General features: G+C 40.6%; 1 protein-coding gene across 2 annotated transcripts in view; it reads left to right on the top strand.

Moving 5' to 3' along the window:
* LOC140377149 (leucine-rich repeat and fibronectin type III domain-containing protein 1-like protein) overlaps nucleotides 1–19,576 on the top strand; it is a 124,578-nt gene that overhangs the window by 32,709 nt on the left and 72,293 nt on the right. For both annotated transcript variants that reach the window (XM_072462467.1, XM_072462475.1), the window contains exons 2-7: nucleotides 3,709–3,925; nucleotides 5,445–5,596; nucleotides 6,727–6,980; nucleotides 7,403–7,646; nucleotides 11,068–11,225; nucleotides 13,968–14,348. In XM_072462467.1, the coding sequence (XP_072318568.1) occupies nucleotides 3,733–3,925; nucleotides 5,445–5,596; nucleotides 6,727–6,980; nucleotides 7,403–7,646; nucleotides 11,068–11,225; nucleotides 13,968–14,348 (1,382 nt within the window). In that variant the 5' untranslated portion in view covers nucleotides 3,709–3,732. The remainder of the gene's footprint in view (nucleotides 1–3,708; nucleotides 3,926–5,444; nucleotides 5,597–6,726; nucleotides 6,981–7,402; nucleotides 7,647–11,067; nucleotides 11,226–13,967; nucleotides 14,349–19,576) is intronic.

The following is a 19,576-nucleotide window of genomic DNA, read 5'->3' as shown; positions in this document are numbered from 1 at the left end:
ATAGAAGGTTTTTAGGACCATTGAGTTATTCTATACACGTATACAACCCCAACGCTTCACACTCCTGCAATATATTACAAACAAGAGTTTATTCATTCACATAACTCAAATGTCCAAGGAATAACAAAAGACATTAAAAATGTTCCATATTTTGTACAGGTTTTTCCTCAAATGCTGAAATTATAGGGTTCTAATCCCTCAAAAGTTTCTGAATCCCGGAGTGTTAAATAATAATAATACAAGTCAACACATAAACGAATTGGTGAAGAGCTCAATTTAAATTTTCTGAAGTCCCAAATCAATAAACATTTGTCGTTTGATCAGCATGTCGATCTATGAAATATATAAAATAGACACATGCATTCTTACTGTATGCCGGCTCTCCTCTCCACAGATCGGACCTGTACTTTCGCTTAGAGGCGTGTTCGATGTCATCCTCCTCCTTGAAAGTTACACGAAAGCAGGCATGTCCAAACTATGGCCTGGGGAACCGATGCGGACCGGTTTTAGTTTGGTTTTCTTCTGTGAAATTGGCCCAAACAATCATTAGCAATCTTTATACAGCAAATTTACTACATTTGACCTCCATAAACTCAAGAACATCACGATGAATTTAGATACAGAGCTCAATAATGTTCCATGCTGCTCAAAGCTCTGTTCAAGCACCAATTTGAATGACTCACCAGTCTGTGGCCCTCCACTGCGAATATATATATAATACGGGGCCCTCTGTGACAGTGTGGAAACCCCTGCACCAAAGCATTGCACACATCTGTCTTAGTTTCTCCACACTTTGTTAAAGCGATCAATCCTGGACTTAGATAAATATTGATAAATGGATTGATAGATAAATATTGTTCTTCACTTCACTGCACCACTATAGTCTGGTACATATCTTCAATGTTTTTGGCCGGGGTGCGACTTATACTCCAAAGCGACTTATATGTGATAATATTTGTTTTATTATATGTTGATTATTTTCACACTGGCAACCACAAGAGGGTGCTCTAGGCTCTAAGAAACACAGAAGAAGCATCTGCACTTCCTCTTCCTCTGGAGTTTGTGGAGTTGTTTAGAAGTGACACAGAGGAAGAAGAATTCAGTGGATTTATTGATTTGGGGTAAAACTGATGCTTTGGTAAACTTGTTAGCATGTTCTTCATGCTATAGTTATCTGAATAACTGTTAATATGTTACGTTAACATACCAGACACTTACCACAGTTCTGTCTGTGCGTCATGTAGCTGAAGGTGTTAGCGTTAGCATACGTGCACCTATTCCACCTATTCACCATGTCCTCTCATCTGTTATTAGTTTAAATTATTATGCATTTCAAGATGAAATGTCTGTTTTTGGTCTTGAATTTCCCCCCCCCTCCCAAAAAAAATGCGACTTATACTCCAGTGCGACTTATTATTTTTTTTTCTTCTCTCTTATGCATTTTTTGACTGGCTTGGCTTATAGTCCGAAAAATACGGTAAAAACGTTCTGGCATTTCTATTTGGCCGATGTTACATTCATTTAGCCTCTTACCTATATGTCTGATGTGTTGTATAGCAGTTTTACCTCACAGCAGGAAGGTCCCTTAATGAGAGGGGTCTTTTTTCCCATGTTCTTCGGGCTCGGTTGTTTTTTTCCTCTGCGTTTCTCCTAAACCCACAGTACAATGCTGCAGCTACTCCAAACCTACAGCAGCTCAAGATCTGTACCTTCTGACAGGACGCCCCCAAACACACTGGATTGAACAGGTTTTTCCTGCACGGGGGCGATAACAAGCACCCTACCAAAACAACAAAACCTGAACATTACCGCATCGGAGTCTAGAATGAGTAATCTTTCTCTGTGCGATATAGTATTTGCAGGACAGGACTATCGACTCGGTGCGCAGCAGAGGCGGGCGGCGTTTCTTAATCACCTGCTTATTGAACTCACTTATACTATATTCACCGAGAACACTGAAATAGCAGATTGCGTGAAAAAATAGAGATTATACACGGCATCTATAGGGGTTTGTTTTGTCCTTTGAGTGAAATTGCAGGCGTTTTGTCACTGCTGGAAATGTATCTGGTACTGTATTGTTCTCAGAGTGTGTCCACAACAAACCGAATGAGGAACAGTCTCGCTTAATGAGTCGAGTCACAGAAAGTAACTGAAATAGTCACTCATTTGATTGCTTTCGTTCAATTTGAGGAGGGATTTTGGTGCTGCGACTACATGGTTTTAAGGTTCACGATGCGGTTGTTCAAATGTGGGATGAAGTAATTGGTGGAACACGAGCTTCTTCTGGTCATATTCTGCAGTTATTGTCTAATTTAGAGTCAAATTGATTACATTTTTGACCTTCATTGTGTTAGTCCTCCTACTAGAGCTTCTTGGTTTAGTCCTAGTGTACGATTCAGTTAAAGACCTGGTTCACCTGTCTCAATGTGGCTTCTTCACCACATTTACTTCACTTTATTTTGTGGAAATAAAGTAAAGATGAGATACATTTCACAAACTTTTCAACCTTTTAATATTAAAAAAAGAAAAGAATATCATGTATGGATTAGTGTTAGTCACAATACTGAAAATTCAACCTCGATTATGATACTATAAGGAATATTTACATTACAATCCGGTCTTATTTTAGATCTGACAAATCCTCAGATCATTCTTAAACTGTCCAGGAAAGGTCAGATTGTGTCCTTTTTTTTATGTGATTTGTTTCTGTATCAATACTTGCTAGAATTAGTACCGTATTTTCCGGAGTATAAGTCGCACCAGCCAAAAAATGCATAATAGAGAAAAAAAAAAACATATTAAAGTCGCACTGGAGTATGAAATGCGGTTGTAAGTGTGAAAATAACAAATAACATCACATATAAGTCGCTCCGGAGTATAAGTATATAAATATATATGTATAAATGTAAGTATAAGTCGCACCCCGGCCAGAACTATGAAAAAAGCGACTTAAAGTCCGAAAAATACGGTATCTAATTTTTAACTTGATAAGAAGTAATTCACACACATTTCACACCAATAAAGTATCAAATTCCATGTCATTTATAAAGCCTAATGTGGTTTGCTCAAAACCGGGTCACAATGAACGTGCTAAAAAATAAATCCACCTTTTCAGTTCAAAAATGTAATGAAGTAGAAAGTACTAGGGTTATAAAACGCATCGAAAGTCAGATAGTAATGCACACGAAAACTACAGTAGATTTAAACTATTAACCTTTCTGACCAGTTTAATCATAATTTTGAGAACTGAAAGGACAGATACCTGCTCTCAAATGTACACATCCACTATTGAATGCTTAAATAAAGTACAAATACTTTAAAAACAAGTGCAGTGCTTTCGCTTTTGTACTTTGTCACTTGACATCTCTGTTTATTTGAAGTTAAACCACAAATCACCCGTTTTTACTTCCCGTTTATAGTTGACTTTATGATTTTAACAGACTTTATGATTTTAACGCCTTTTCATCATGCAAAAGATAATATTTGAACCGGGTCGTCAACTGCTATTTTTACCCCTGTGGCCATGCAATATTTTGGTACACGGACCAACAGTGCGTCATCTTTCTCAGTAGGTCAATGAGTCACCCAAGGTCGTCTGCCCGGCACTGCTGCCCCTTTGCCGCTGATGATATGAGAACCCTTTCACGCTTTCTCCACTTGAATTCACCACTCATTGCGTTCCTTCCGTGTGTTTTTCCTTCTTTCCAGTTGCCTTGTTCCCAGCGGAGGAGAATGGAAAGGCTGTGGCTGTCTGTGCTCTTGCTAGCGGCAGTGTGCAGGGGCCAACCGTGTCCCAAACGCTGCATGTGCCAGAGCCTCTCGCCGTCCCTCGCCATCCTCTGCTCCAAGACCGGCCTGCTCTTCGTGCCCGGCGCCATCGACCGACGCACCGTGGAGCTCCGGCTGCAGGAGAACTTCATTACAGGTGAGTACGGGGTCCGTTGCGGTCTAATTATCTAATCAGGGCTTAATCAAGAGCGGGCGTTGGGTGCGCTGCAGTGCTCGTCACGGTGCGTCTCGTATAGGACGCATTTATCTCAGCGAGTGAACGCAATCTTCTCTTCTTTCGTAATATTATTCATTTGTGCTTTATTTGAGACCGGAACAATCAGGCAGCGGGCTAAATATACTGATCTTGTACGGTGTGTATAATTGTGATCAACTGCAACTGGAGTTTGAAGCAATTAGCGCACCTTCGGCCTTCTGGGATTCTTTGTCTCGTTATTTAAAGGCAGACAAATGCATGTTGTCGACAATTAGCTGATGATATTAATTTTACGATGTGTACCTGTTGCTGTTGTTGCTTTTTCCGTGCAATAGAAGGTTTTTCGACATAAATGCTACTCACAACAATAGCGCACTCTCCTTAGAAGCAGAGTATTTGATGTTTTGATAGCAAATCTCATTCATCATTAATCTACTTACGCTGAAAGCTTCTAAATAGAGTCCCAGCTCAAGGCAGACATTTAAAAAAGAAATCATAGTCTTAAAAGCATTTAATTTAATAATTGTCTCTCCACTAGGATTTGTACAAACATTTGCTTCATCCACCATAAGAAGGTTAGACGTATAAGTCGACATTCTCCCAAGTCAGTGATAGCATCTGGGAGGGCATCAGGTGTAAAACAAACGGTCCCACTTTATACATTAATTAGCTTTAAAAACAAGATATAATTCACATTGAGCAAATAGTTTGTTAAGACTTACTGAGAAACTGCACAGTGAGAGGGTTGGGATACTATTAAGTAGTTACGCCTGAATCATTCTTAATAAGCACTTTATGCCTTTGTTTTTGGTTTATTAAGTCTATTAAAAGTGTAGTTATACTAATGTTTACAAAATATGATTATTAATAGCATGCACAAATAATTCAATTGGATTAAACTTGTTTTGTGTTTTAGAAAATGGCAAAAAATACTGAGGTTTAGGGCTGTAGATACTGGCCCCTTAATTTGTCAGATAAACAATTTGATGACAGTTTAGAACTTTAAACTAAACAGAAGCGACCGTTCCAGACCATATAAACTCAAAAAAACAATGCTTTTCAAATGTGCGGCGAAACTCTTAGAACATCATACGAGAGAGTCGTCGTAAAAGATACATACGCTCAGCACAGATGTGGGCAGTTTGCAGATAGCGCGCTGATATGGGAAAGAATCAATCTAAAAGTGTCCATCCCGGAGACGCCTGTCATGCTGGCAGTGTCAAATAAATATGTGAAAGAGTGTCTGGAATGCTATGTATGTGGTCTGTAATGTCTTTGTGATTTGAATGCATTTTTCCTGTTGTGTGAAGCACTTTGAATTGCCATTAGACGTGCCCCTGGGGAGAAGACATACTGCTGGTGTTTGTTCACGCTGACTCCATGTCCTGTGCCATGCCATGTTTCCCCGCCCTGTCCTCCCCATACTGACCCTGTTGTGTCGTGGTTTCCTCCCTCACAGCCGTGCGGAGGAAGGACTTTGCCAACATGACCGGCCTCCTGCACCTCACGCTGTCCCGGAACACCATCAGTCAGATCCTGCCCTCGGCCTTCAGCGACCTGCGCCGCCTCCGGGCCCTTCACCTCGACTCCAATAGATTAACTGTGATCAAGGTGAGACGGATGGACGCGGCCCGCTCTGCATTCATCACATTGAAATAAAGACAAATGGACAATCTTTTACCGCTCTGAGAAGAACATTAATTCAACTCGGTGGAGGGCAGCTTCCCTTTAGCATTGGTCAAGGAAAACACAGAGGTGTTGACTCTAGGCTGAGTTTCAAAGTTTGGAAATTTTGAGTTCAGTTGTATTAGGGACCGTAGAGCTTTAGAGGAACCCAACAGCCACGAGCAGACAGAAAGCAGGGGTTGGCAAGATGGTGAAAATAAAACCTTCACCAGACTTTACCATCAGACATAGCAAGGAGCTCAGAAACCAGCCAGGTCAGCAACACTGCAATCACTCTGCTCTTCTGCCTTGTGTGGAGGTGAACAAAACAGTGTTGCGGCGTGAAGGTTTAGAGAAAAGGTTTAACGCTCGCAGATTATGCTAAATCTATTTCGTTTGCGGCTCAAAAACATAGCCGGAGTAGCAACTTAAAGAGCCGCTACCGTTGAGTCATAAATTCCAATATTGAGTCTAGTTAAAAGTGATAATGTCCCTCCATTTCGGTTAACTGATACATGTAAAATGGAGAATAGTAACAAAAGTACTGTAGTTTCTGGACTATAAGTCGCACCAGCCCAAAAATTTATAATAGAGAAGAAAAAAACATATATAAGTCGCACTGGAGTATGAAATGCAGTTGCAAGTGTGAAAATAACAAATAATATCACATATAAGTCGCTCCGGAGTATATAAGTATAAATATAAATATGAGTCGCACCCCGGCCAAAACTATGAAAAAGGTGCGACTTATAGTACGGAATATACGGTACAAAATGTCATGTCAGTATTGGACAGAATAAATATTTTGTCAGGTAATATGTCTTGAGGGGGAAATGATTCTTTAGGAAGTTGGCAACAAATCCATGGAAAATTAGCAACATATTAGTGGGAAACGTGAAGCACAATAATGTTTGTATTTCTAATTTTCAACCACAATTTAGAGCCATGCCACCACCAAAAACACAAGTTAAAATTGCATACAGTATTTGACATTATTTGAACGTTACAAAGAGCGTTTTTCAACCAACCCCATCAAATCCTAATACATCATGTTGTATGCGTGTATTTCTCTTCAGGATGACCATTTCAAAGGCCTCACCAACCTGCGTCACCTCATCTTGGCGAACAACCAGCTCCACTCCATCTCCCCGCACGCCTTCGACGACTTCCTGGGCACGCTGGAGGACCTGGACCTCAGCTACAACAATCTGATCGAGGTTCCGTGGGAAACCGTAGGACGCCTCACCAACGTCAACACCTTAAACATGGACCATAACCTCATAGAGAACGTCCCGCAAGGGGTGTTCACCAACCTGCACAAACTGGCTAGGTAATTTCCACATAAACTAACGCTCAAGAAGCCTGAATTTTGTCGTGAAAATACAGTCAAATACAACGTGGCCAAATCTGATCCACCAGTGTTAAATTTTCCAATGTATGTGGCTGAAAATACAACTAAAATTGGCTCAAAAGTCATTAATTTTGATCTAAAACTTGAAACGCACTGGCATTTTTTCCCCCTTCATCACATACATCTACATTTGAATTTAGTCGCCAAATTAAAACTTGTTCAAGCTCGTAAATGTATTCTAAAAATACCCATTTACGGACACGATAATTGTACCCGCAAACTTACTAGCTAGCATTGCAGATAAAACACCAAATCCACTTTATTACATTGTCAGCAGCAGCAGCGTTGTGTGTTTTCCATGGATGACTTGCTCCTCTCTCATAATCCTTTTCCCTGCGCAGGCTTGACATGACGTCTAACAAGCTAAAGAAAATCCCCCCGGATCCATTGTTCCTCCGAATCCCGGTTTATGCCAAGTCCAGGGGCTCTCCTCTCACGTCGCTGGTCCTGAGTTTCGGCGGAAACCCTCTCCACTGTAACTGCGAGCTGCTGTGGCTCAGGAGGCTGACCCGGGAGGACGATCTGGAGACGTGCGCATCTCCGCCCGACCTCAGTGCCAAGTATTTCTGGACCATTCCCGAAGAGGTAACTGCTCAAGCTCTGCAAAAAGGTCGCCGTGTTGAGTTGTAATGGGGGCGTGGCGTCAGGGCTGTGCAAGTAATCAATGTGAAGTCGACGGTAGAAATAGTCACGTCTGATTGTTGATATGCTCGAGACGGTCTAATCAGGGGGTCTACGATCACAGTGTTTGGAGCGTAATTGACACTTTTGAGGAGGATATTTGGCTATTTTTTGGGACACGGCTTGACTAAGTTGCCGGTCAGATCTGCGGGAAGTTTGCTCATAGTTATAATCCATGTCTATCCGAGTTACAGCACGTGTTTACAATGAAAACAACTGTAATTTCAATTCAATTTATTTTCGTAACCGCCAAAATCACGACAGCAGTTGCCTCGGAGGGCGACGGCAAAAAACGATTGAATAAATGCAGGATACACATACACATACACATTGTTGGACGATACAGGCAAAGCGATAACATCTCCACGGAGACAGGGAAATGGAAAAGTTACATAGTCCCCCTTTAAAACCATGCCTCTGATCTTCACGCTCAAACAGAGCATGTGTGTTTTGAATGTTGATACAGCTTTCTTGTTCATGTCCTCAAGAGTCCAAAAAATATCCAGAACAATTCTTAGAAAACACATTTTAAAGGATCTGATACTCCGACCGTTTTTTCACGTTCACAGTTTTATTTTACGTGGCTTATAAAGAAGTCCCATTATCCATCTTTGTGCTTGTAAAAGCCTCTGATATGGAACTAAATTGTACTGTCAAAGGCATTCATAATTTTAATAGGCTGCAGCACTTAACGCTTAAGATAAAAACTGAACGATTAACTGCTTTGGGGTATTTAAACTTCGACTGAATTATTAACCATTCACACATATGAGGTAAAATAAGGTAAAGTGCCCTTTTCACATCAAATGTATCATTTTAGTAGAGTTATTCTGTCCTCACGTTGGTGTCACTACTGGTCGAGAAAATACAAAAAAGAGAGTCCAACAAAGGCTTTTTTGGACATTTCTCTCCACAACATGTCTCTTTGTCAACGTCTTTCCTTTTGCTTTCCTTTTTGTTTTAATTGTAAAACTATAACTGCACATTAATGACATGAACAGTACAACAGTAATTAAAGCCGCAAGCGGCATCCAATGGCCCTCGCGGGCCGCCGGCCTTCCGACTCTGCGCTTTCGACTTGATAAAGATGGCGCCCTTATTGTGTTGAATTAAAAAAGAACTTGACAGACGGCGACACATTGGACATGGCCAATCCAGTGCAAATCAACACAAGTGTCGGTCAAATGTGCGGGTCCGCCACACAGAGACCGTGACACTTGGAATAAAAATATGGATAGCTTTTGTAGATGATTTTCCCCAAATATGAGCTTGATCGAGCTATTGCCCTTAGAGGAGTTTGTTAAAGTGTGAAGCGTAAATGTGAACATTTCAGAGATTTCGCTGTTTTCCCATTTCTGACATATATTTGCGGGTCCGCCACACAGAGACCGTAGCACTTAGAATCAAAATATGGATAAGTTTTGATGCCCCGCTTGTGTAGATGATATTCTCCAAATATGAACTTGATCGGACAATCGCCCTAGGAGGAGTTCGTTAAAGTGTGAAGCGTAAAAATGTGGTGATTTGAGCGATTCTACGATTTTCCCATAAGGATAACATGGGATGTTTCTGTCATCGCTACGGTTACGCCGTACAAAATATGACTTTGGCTCTCATACTTTTATGATCAGGATGGCAAATTAGAATTTTGTTCAAAATATCATGTCATTTGGAAAAACTCTATTGTTTATAGGCCACTCTGAAGGCCAAATAGTCAGAATTCTGGGAAACGTTTGCGGCTCCGTCGCACAGAGACCGTAAAAGCTATCCTTAAAATTTGGATAACTTTAGATGCCCCACTTGTCTAGAGGACGTACACCGATTTTGAGGTCGGTGGGCAAAACGCACTAGGAGGAGTTCGTTAAAGTGTGAAACAGAAAAATGTGGATATTCGAGAGATTTAGCGGTTTTCCCATAGGGATAACATGGGAGTTTTATGTCATCGCTACGACTACGCCGTAAAAATTAAGGCATTTGTCTGATTGGCTTTTTTGATCGCGACGCCAAAATAGAATTTTGGGTAAAGTTTAGAAAATGTTGGTAAAACATATTTTTGACCTTCAATGTTAATTTAAAGGTCACTCTGTAGGGGGCGCTATCGCGCCCATTTCAATTTTGTCATCATAAACTGGTCCAAACTAGAAAGATGAACAACTGATTCAAATTTGGTCCTAATCGGACTTGTTTTGATCAAATGGGAACAATTTTTAGATCTGCAATATCCCAAAATAAGTTGTCCAACTTTGCGGCTGCGCCGCACACAGACCGTAAAAGGTATCTCAAAAAATTGGATAAGTTTAGATGCCCCACTTGTCCAGAGGACGTCCGCCGATTTTGAAGTCGGTGGGCAAAACGCCCTAGGAGGAGTTCGTCAAAGTTTGACGTGAACAAAATGGCTAACACAGCGTGTTTTCATTTTCAAAGGAAGATGGCGGCCATCGGGTAAGTCTGGGGGCGTGGCCACAATAATATTTGTTTTTTGTCCTCACAAGAGGAATGCGTGTTCCGAATTTCGTAGCTCTACGACAAAGTTGACCTCGGGGCGTCTCCCATAGGCGCAATGTATTTTGACTTTTGTCGGTGGCGCTGTCGCGCCATTTTTTAACAAAAAAAAAAAAATGGCCCAGAAAAAACTAAATTTTTCGCCGATTTTGAATTTTGGGTAAAGTTTGGTGAGTTTTTGAGCATGTTCAGGGGGTCAAATTAGAGCTCAAAAAGCAGAAGAACAAGAAAAATAAAAATAATCATATTTTTAGCAAAAACAATATAGCCGTTTCCACTATAACAACAAATTATACATCGTTTGAAAGCTCTAAGCCTTCCCCATGCCGCCATGGGGTGGAATCATCATTACGAGCGCTTACACGCTCGTCACTCCCTATTCCGTCGGGATGCCCCGCCCACTCCCCATAGACTTCCATTGATTTGAGCAGATACAAGCATGACCCATGCCTGCGGCATGGATACTTGCGTACGGGACGATGCCAGGAGGGTTTTTGGAGGAATGCAGCGCTTCGCGCTGCTGTTGTCAACAATGAGTGAATGGGCTACGCCCATTCACTCATTGTTGAATATTTCTGTCATAGCAGGAGTAAGTATGCATGATCCATGCCTTCGGCATGGGCTAGTTCACTGTACTTGCCAGGGGCGAGGGGGTACCAAACATGCAACCAGACAGTTGCAACGCTGCCTTCGGCAGCGTTGCGGGAGCAATAGGCCCTCCGCCCTGCTGGGGCTCGGGCCTAACAAGTCATTTCAGTTAGAATACAGCACAAAACTCGTTCTGGTTGTCCAAGTAATATAATTTGACCATTTCTGTCTCTAGGAATTCATCTGTGATCCACCAGTTCTGACCCGTAAGTCTCCTCAAACGTTGGCGATGGAAGGCCAGCCCGCCAGCCTTAAGTGCAAAGCCAATGGAGACCCAGAGCCGGAGGTCCACTGGATCAGTCCTGAGGGCCGCCTCATATCAAACTCATCCAGGTAGGCCTAGAGCTCTTCAAAATGAGACATAATATACAACATCGAGGTTTTAACAGTGTTTTAATTCAATGATTCAAGCGTGTCGATCCGGCCTTTTCTTTCATTTAAATCTCGTGTGCTCAGAAATGTTGCACCTCAACTCGAGATTCTTATAGGCTCGTAAAAGTCGTGTAGACGTTTGTCAAAATCGTAACGCCATAAATGAAAAAAAGAAAAAAACACCACCCGCTCTGATGAAATGCCACAATGAAGGGTCAGGAGCCGGGCCGAGAATCGCACTTTTGAACAGGAAGTCGATGAAACCCATTTCCATCAATCGTTCGAGCTCAATACGAAACGGAGACGGAGCGAAAACGACCTCGTCCCGCTGCACAATACAGGCTGTGACACGACCCCGCACGATGCCGACCAGGATGTAGGCCACGGAGGTTGTGTTGGTGGGGTGAGATCTCCATGTGACCCATTAGACACTTGCCATCCGGTAACCTAGCTGGCACCACTTGTCAACCAGGCATTCCATATTTAGCAGAACTCCTCATAAATATTGTAGCGGGGTCATCGTCGAGGTGTGCAGGGGCAAGTGGAGTTTAATTATCGCTACAGTGTGGGAAATATGCGCATATATACAAAGCCAGACATTTCTTATCATTCAAAATAAAGGTACGGTAACTCTGCCACGCGAGGTTATGAAATAGTGTATTATTCAAACCTCTGCCGTGCTAGCATAAGCGGAGTGGTACGATCAGGGTCAAACTAGTTCCGGTGAAAAGGGACGGCAATTTGCGTTAACTTAGATATAGCTTTAAGTTGAAAAACACCTTAAAACGTATTGTCTGTCGTTATTAAATGCAGCTGCTTTATGAAAGGGAATCGTGGTGCATTGAGGGTACGTTCGCACTCGGACATAAACAACATCAAACCTGGGACTAAACCAAGACTAGACTACGGCAAAACCAGTCAACCAGCCAACAAATCAGAATAGAGAAGAAAAAAACATATATATGTCGCATTTTTGTGGACATTTACTTGATAAAATCCAAGACCAAGAACAGACATGTCGTCTTGAAATGCAGTTTAAAATAATAACAGATTAAAGAACATGGTGAATAGGTGTACGTATGCTAACGCTAACACCTTCAGCTACATGACGCACAGACAGAACTGTGGTAAGTGTCTGGTATGTTAACGTAACATATTAACAGTTATTCAGATAACTATAGCATAAAGAACATGCTAACAAGTTTACCAAAGCATCAGTTTTACCCCAAATCACTAAATCCACTGAATTCTTCTTCCTCTGTGTCATTTCTAAACAACTCCACAAACTCCAGAGGTAGAGGAAGTGCAGATTCTTCTTCTAGCGCCCTCTTGTGGTTGTCAGTGTGAAAATAATCAACATGTGAAATGCAGTTGTATAAAAAATAATAGTTACTCTGGAGTATAAGTCGCAGCCCGGCCAAAACTATGAAAAATAGGGTAATCACAAATAATCATAGAGCTATTGTGTTCGAGGTTTTCCAACACTGTTAATATCCACCATTTGTCGGGCAAATTGAGAAGCAGAAATTACGGAACAAATCGATGTGTTTTTAATGTGAGCCTAGTGTTAAAGGCAGTTCCTGCTCTTAAATTACCATCTTATTGTGCAGGTCGAGAAAGAGACTGATTAAACTGTTCATTACCATCTGATCTGAATGTCAGGTTATGGAGGAGGCATCAGAAAACCTGGCAGACCTCAGTAATAATAACCACCAAGAGAGCTAAATGGTTATAAAAAAGATATTCCAAACTCTGCTTCTTTGGGCCTTTAGAGATAACTTCAGAAACAGATGGAATGAAAATTGGCATTTATCAATACAAAGAAAAAACTACCAAAGAAAAGTGTTTAATACAACTAACACTATCATCCTTCGCTGCTACTAGGGTGGTGTTTTACTACAAATGCAATCGTTCCTGCTGCATATATTTAGCTATACCTATTTACCTTTTCTTTTCCAAAGCTATGTCCTGCTTACCTGCTTTTTTACCAAATAAATAATGAAATACTGAGGCTTGTATATTGACTTATCGTTCAAGCATGATCAAATGTACAATTTATTTTCAACTGACTCTGAGCTCATGTTTTTAACGATATTGTTCATTTAATGGGAACTTTTGGCTATAGCATTGCAGCATCAGTGGCATGAAGTAGAATATGATAGTTAATTATGATATTTTCTGTAACAATATGTAGACTAGCACTTCAAAATGCAGTAGCAGTATACAGTTTTGCTAATTGATCAGTCTGTCTGAATCATCAAACCTTTTCTCTGAGCACACGGCATTTTTTGGAGTCTATGTTGTCCAGATCACGACATTCCTTGACGCTTATCTCAATGGCAAGGCAAGTTTATTTGTAGAGCACATTTCATACACAAGGCAATTCAAATGCATTAAAATCAAAAAGAAATTGCAGAACACATATATAGCATTCCAGACACTCTTTCCCATATTTATTTGACATTGCCAGCATGACAGGCGTCCCCGTGATGGACACATGACTTTTAGATTGATTCTTTCCCATATCTGCAAACTGCACACGTCTGTAACACGTCAATAATCGATTAGTTGTGATGAATCAATGAACTTGTTTCTGCCCTAATTGTGACAGGCCTGAATTTATGTCAGTTAACCGCCAGATCAAACTTGTACTTATTTGTGTACTTTCCAGCTCTTTTAAGTATCTTCACGTCTACTTTTCAGAATACTGGTTTATCCGAACGGGAGCCTGGAAATCAACGGCACGTCTCCAAAAGATGCCGGGAATTTCACCTGCATCGCCTCCAACGCTGCAGGGGAGTCTACGGGCCGAGTGGAGCTGCTGGTGACCAATGTGCCCCACCTGGCCAACAGCACCAGCCGGAGTCGGGACCCGTCATCGGAACCGGCGCCCTCGGACATCCTCACCTCCTCTAAGGCCGCCTTGCCCAGCAACGAGACGCGGGGAGCGGACAGGAAGGTCTCGCTGGTGGAGCTGACGGGGAACTCGGCCCTCATCAGGTGGAGCAGCCAGACGCCCACCACAGGAGTGAGGATGTTCCAGGTCCAGTACAACAGCTCCGGAGACGACACTTTGGTCTACAGGTCGGTACCTACGGTTTATGATGACGCTTTGAGCTTTCAATGAGTGCGGGCGGCTTTGTGTATCTGCTCTGGTTTATGTGTGTTGTCCAAGTAAGATGTGGTCGGGATCGGAGTTGTCATAACATAGTAGAAACTTTGGTAACACTTTATGATAGGCATATATATAAACCATTTATTAATGTGTAAATTATTACAAATAAGTTTTTTATGTCTCTTCAACCTGGAAGTTATTGTTGAAATCAGCTCTCTGATTGGCCAGTTTCACTTCACCATCAATTGCTGTTAACCCTCAAACCTGGTTAAATCGCTTATGAAAGCTGCTGAATCTACTGTTTCATGATCCATATGCCGCCCTCTCCCCGCTCGCTTTGAAATCAGCAATTGTCTTGTATCCGCCGGAATCCTTCGCTAATCTTCATTTTTCGTACTGTGAGTCGTTGCTGACTTCTTGAGCTAATCGTGTGTTAGTAGATTTGTGCATATGTGCCTTTTGCTATGTAAATCCTGCATGATCTGACGCTGCGAGGAAGAGTGCTCATGATGCAGGGAACAAGTGGAGATTATGCCCTCGTGCACTTGTAAATCTGATGAAATCATGCAGACGATCGCAGTTATATAATACACGATATACCATATTTTCTGGATTACAATTTGCACCTTTTTTCATAGACCACAAGAGGGCGCTCTAGGCTCTAAGCGACGCAGAAGAAGAATCTGCACTTCCTCTACCTCTGGAGTTTGTGGAGTTGTTTAGAAGTGACACAGAGGAAGAAAAATTTAATGGATTTGGTGATAATTTTCCCCAAAAATGCGACTTATACTCCAGTGCAACTTATATATGTTTTTTTCTTCTCTATTATGCATTTTTTTGGCTGGTGCGATTTATACTCCGGTGCGACTTAAAGTTTGGAAAATACGGTATGCTATATTTCTGTGCGGCATGTATGTTTTTGGAATCGTGTCCATAACATTCGTCATTTATTCTTGGAAAGACATAATAATGACTACAGTACCGCAATACTACACCACCCAACGGTTTCTGAGGGGTGAAATTTTTTTAGCATTTTTAGCATGCCAATAATGATAATCTTATGTCATGCTAATAGGAATGTGTTAAAACATGTCTTTAAACATATTAGTTGAGGTTTATTATCAGGAAAATGTTAAATGCCTAAAATAAATCACAAAAGTGCAGAAATATCACCTTACTTACCTTACTTACTTTCAAAGTGCATGTATGTATGTATTTAAATGAGGACAGTGCATACACAGCGTCAACATAAATAAGAGTAAGCACAAAAAGCTAAATTCCATCCGTTGTCCTAAGGCAGGTTAAAGAAAACCACAAAACATTCACACAACAGAGGGCTCGACATTACACCTTATCCCTCAAAGACAACAGAAACCAGGCACGTCCACGGATCTGCGGCGCTACAGAGACAACATGGATTATTTACAGTAAAAGCAGCAGTCTGAAGTTGAAAGAGTCCAGACGAAAAGCATAAGATCGCTTGTGGGTGCGAGAGCGGTTTGTTTTTCAACCAATTTTTAAGAACTGTTTTGAAGATCGAGGAGTGGTTCTCTGGCCGTGTGTTCCATCATTGTTAAGCCTTTGTACACTCTTCTAGTTAATGCTTTTTTTTACAAACAAAATCCAATAAAAGTGGAAGGCAAACCCATTTAGAACTTTACAAATGAGACGGGCAAACAGGGACGTATGTAGAATATGTTGTACTCACTTAAAACGTTACAATGACGATAAGGTAACCACAAACTGGATAACCACAAACTGGACTGGACTCATAACGCAGACGCACTGTACAGGAAGAGCCAGAGTCGGCTCTACCTCCTGAGGAGACTCAGGTCTTTTGGAGTGACAGGGCCACTCCTGAAGACCTTCTACGACTCTGTGGTGGCATCAGCCCTCCTGTACGGTGTGGCCTGCTGGAGCAGCAGCATCACAGAGAGGGAGAGGAAGAGGCTGGACAGAGTCATCAAGAAGTCCAGCTCCGTCCTGGGCTGTGCTCTGGACTCGGTGCAGGAGGTGGGGGACAGGAGGGTCCTGGCTAGATTCACATCTATGCTGGACCATGAGTGTCGCCCCCTGCAGGACACTCTCTCTGCTCTGGAAAGCAGCTTCAGTGAGAGACTGATCCACCCTCGCTGTGTGAAGGAAAGGTTCTGTAGGTCTTTCCTTCTGCTGCTGTCAGACTTTATAACAAAAACTGTTAGTACTGAACACTCGCAATACTGACCTAACCTAATACTGATGTGCAATTCTGTCATATGTGCAATTGCTGTTGGAATTCATGTGCAATTCATGTGCAATTACTGTGAAATTCATGTGCAATCTATGTTTCTGTCGTGACACATATTCATGTGCAATTACTGTCGGGATCACATGCAATGGTATTTATGTATTTATTTGTCTATGAGAGTTTTTATTTATTTATAGGAGATCTTCTACTGAAAGTGTTTTTCAGACTTCCTATAAGTGATCTGTTCCTCTGTATCTACCTCTGGATCTACCTGCGTTGCACCAATGAAATTTCCCCATGTGGGACAATAAAGGAATATCTTATCTTATCTTAATTTAAGGTAAAGGCCGTACTTTCATTTGTCTGGGACTAAATACCATTGAGCGCGTATAAGCTTTTGCTGAACTTAGATGTTTTGTGTTCCGTTCGGTTAAATTTAATGACATTGGACATTCTTACATCAAAATGTGTTATTGATTTTTACTTTTAATCAGGTCTTTTTGTAGAATTTTTCACTCTAAACCACTAAAAAAAGCAATAACAATATTATCCAAGTTTCTATAGATTGCCCACCCTTAGTTTTAGACTTTTTCTGTCATGAACGCCATTTTGAGGACCATGGCGCATTTAAAGGATATACAGTTTATTCCATATTGAGAAAGTGTTCCAGTGCTGCCTCGATATTACTGCAGTTTCCGGAGTACAAGTCGCACCAGCCAAAAAAATGCATAATTGCGAAGAAAAAAACATATATAAGTCGCACTGGAGTATGAAATGCGTTTGAAAGTGTGAAAATATCACATATAAGTGGCTCCGGAGTATAAGTATATAAGTATAAATATAAGTATAAGTCGCACTCCAGCCAAAATTATGAAAAAAAGGTGCAACTTATAGTCCAGAAAATACGGTATGCAGATGTGTTTTTGCATTATTGGAGCCTTTTGCAGTTCCTGGTACTTTTTTTTTTTTAGTAACAGTTCCCATTTGATACGGGTTCAAACAGAGTAGGAACTAGTGACTTTTTCTCAGCTCTTTCCCATCATCTTTTACGGCGTCGAGAGCACGACACGTTGCTTTGCTCAAAACCCAAATCTCTGGCACCATTACTGGATAAACGTCTGTGGAAGCCTGGGAAAGCCCTATTTATTTTCAGCTCAGAGTGAATCTCATACGTTCCAGAGTCGCCATGGCAACGGTTTGGGAAAGACTCTTAGATCTCTGTGGTTATAACTGTCTCCTGGCACTACAGTAATTGCACATCGATTGTGCAGCCTATACCTTTATTCATCTCAATCGAGCCGCGCACAAGGGCCAGTTGCAAATCGCTGTCCAAAGTATATGGAGTAAATATTTAAAATACAGTGGGTAAGACTCTTAATATAATATAGACTGTCATTAGATTGACATAGTTCCATAGGCAGCCAATATTCTGTGTTGGAAAGTAACAAACTGCAAAAGTAAAAGGGACATTTCAGGTATCTACTTACTGACTTACTTACTTACTTACTTGTACTTACTTACTTTCTTACTTGTACTTACTTACTTTCTTACTTGTACTTACTGACTGACTTACTTACTTACTTGTACTTACTTACGTACGTACGTACTTACTTACTTACTTACTTACTTGTAATTACTTACTTACTTACTTGTAATTACTTACTTACTTACTTGTACTTACTTACTTGTACTTACTTACTTACTTGTATGTACTTACTTACTTACTTACTTGTACTTACTTACTTACTTGTGCTTACTTACTTACTTGTACTTACTTACTTACTTGTACTTACTTACTTACTTACTTACTTACTGACTTACTGAGTTACTTGTACTTACTTACTTACAGACTTACGTGTTCTTAGTGACTTACGTGTAGTTACTGACTTACTTACTTACTTACTTGTACTTACTTACTTGTAATTACTTACTTACTTGTACTTACTTACTTGTACTTACTTACTTATTTGTACTTACTTGTACTTACTTACTTACTTACTGACTTACTTACTTGTACTTACTTACTTACAGACTTACGTGTTCTTAGTGACTTACGTGTAGTCACTGACTTACTTACTTACTTGTACTTACCTACTTACTTGTAATTACTTACTTACTTGTACTTACTTACTTACTTGTACTTACTTACTTGTACTTACTTACTTACTTGTATGTACTTACTTACCTACTTACTTGTACTTACTTACATACTTGTGCTTACTTACTTACTTGTACTTACTTACTTACTTGTACTTACTTACTTACTTACTGACTTACTTACTTGTACTTACTTACTTACTTGTTCTTAGTGACTTACGTGTAGTTACTGACTTACTGACTTACTTACTTACTTACTTACTTGTACTTACTTACTTACTTGTACTTACTTACTTACTTACTGACTTACGTGTTCTTAGTGACTTACGTGTAGTTACTGACTGACTTACTTACTTACTTACTTACTTGTACTTACTTACTTACGTGTACTTACTGACTTACTGACTTACTTACTTGTACTTACTGACTTACGTGTACTTACTTACGTGTACTTACTGACTTACTGACTTACTTACTTGTACTTACTGACTTACGTGTACTTACTTACTTGTACTTACTGACTTACTTACTTACTTGAACTCACTTACTAACTGGGCTTAAAAAGTAAAGTACTCTTTATGTTGGGTATGAGACCTGCTGGGGACTTTCTGCCTATTGATATTGAGTTTTTACAGTGTTTACAACAATATTGAAATAAAAAAGGCTGAGATAAATTATGTTATCGAGTTCGACATCATCGTCGCAATTTTTCATCACGATAACTATTTCATGTTTAAACCGTTCTCAAAATTTGCAAGAAATACTTTTTAAAGACATTTTTCAACTGGTACCGATACTTTAACTGGAGTATTCCTGTGTCACTTGTTGCTGTATTATTTGTAGTACTGCACGTTTTGACACACTCTCCAGTAC

The sequence above is a fragment of the Eucyclogobius newberryi genome, unplaced genomic scaffold, assembly GCF_026437365.1.
Source record: "Eucyclogobius newberryi isolate DKJ021-1_F unplaced genomic scaffold, fEucNew1.0.hap1 SCAF_10, whole genome shotgun sequence".
NCBI lineage: Eukaryota > Metazoa > Chordata > Actinopteri > Gobiiformes > Gobiidae > Eucyclogobius > Eucyclogobius newberryi.
This window is presented reverse-complemented; position numbering and strand designations above follow the sequence as displayed.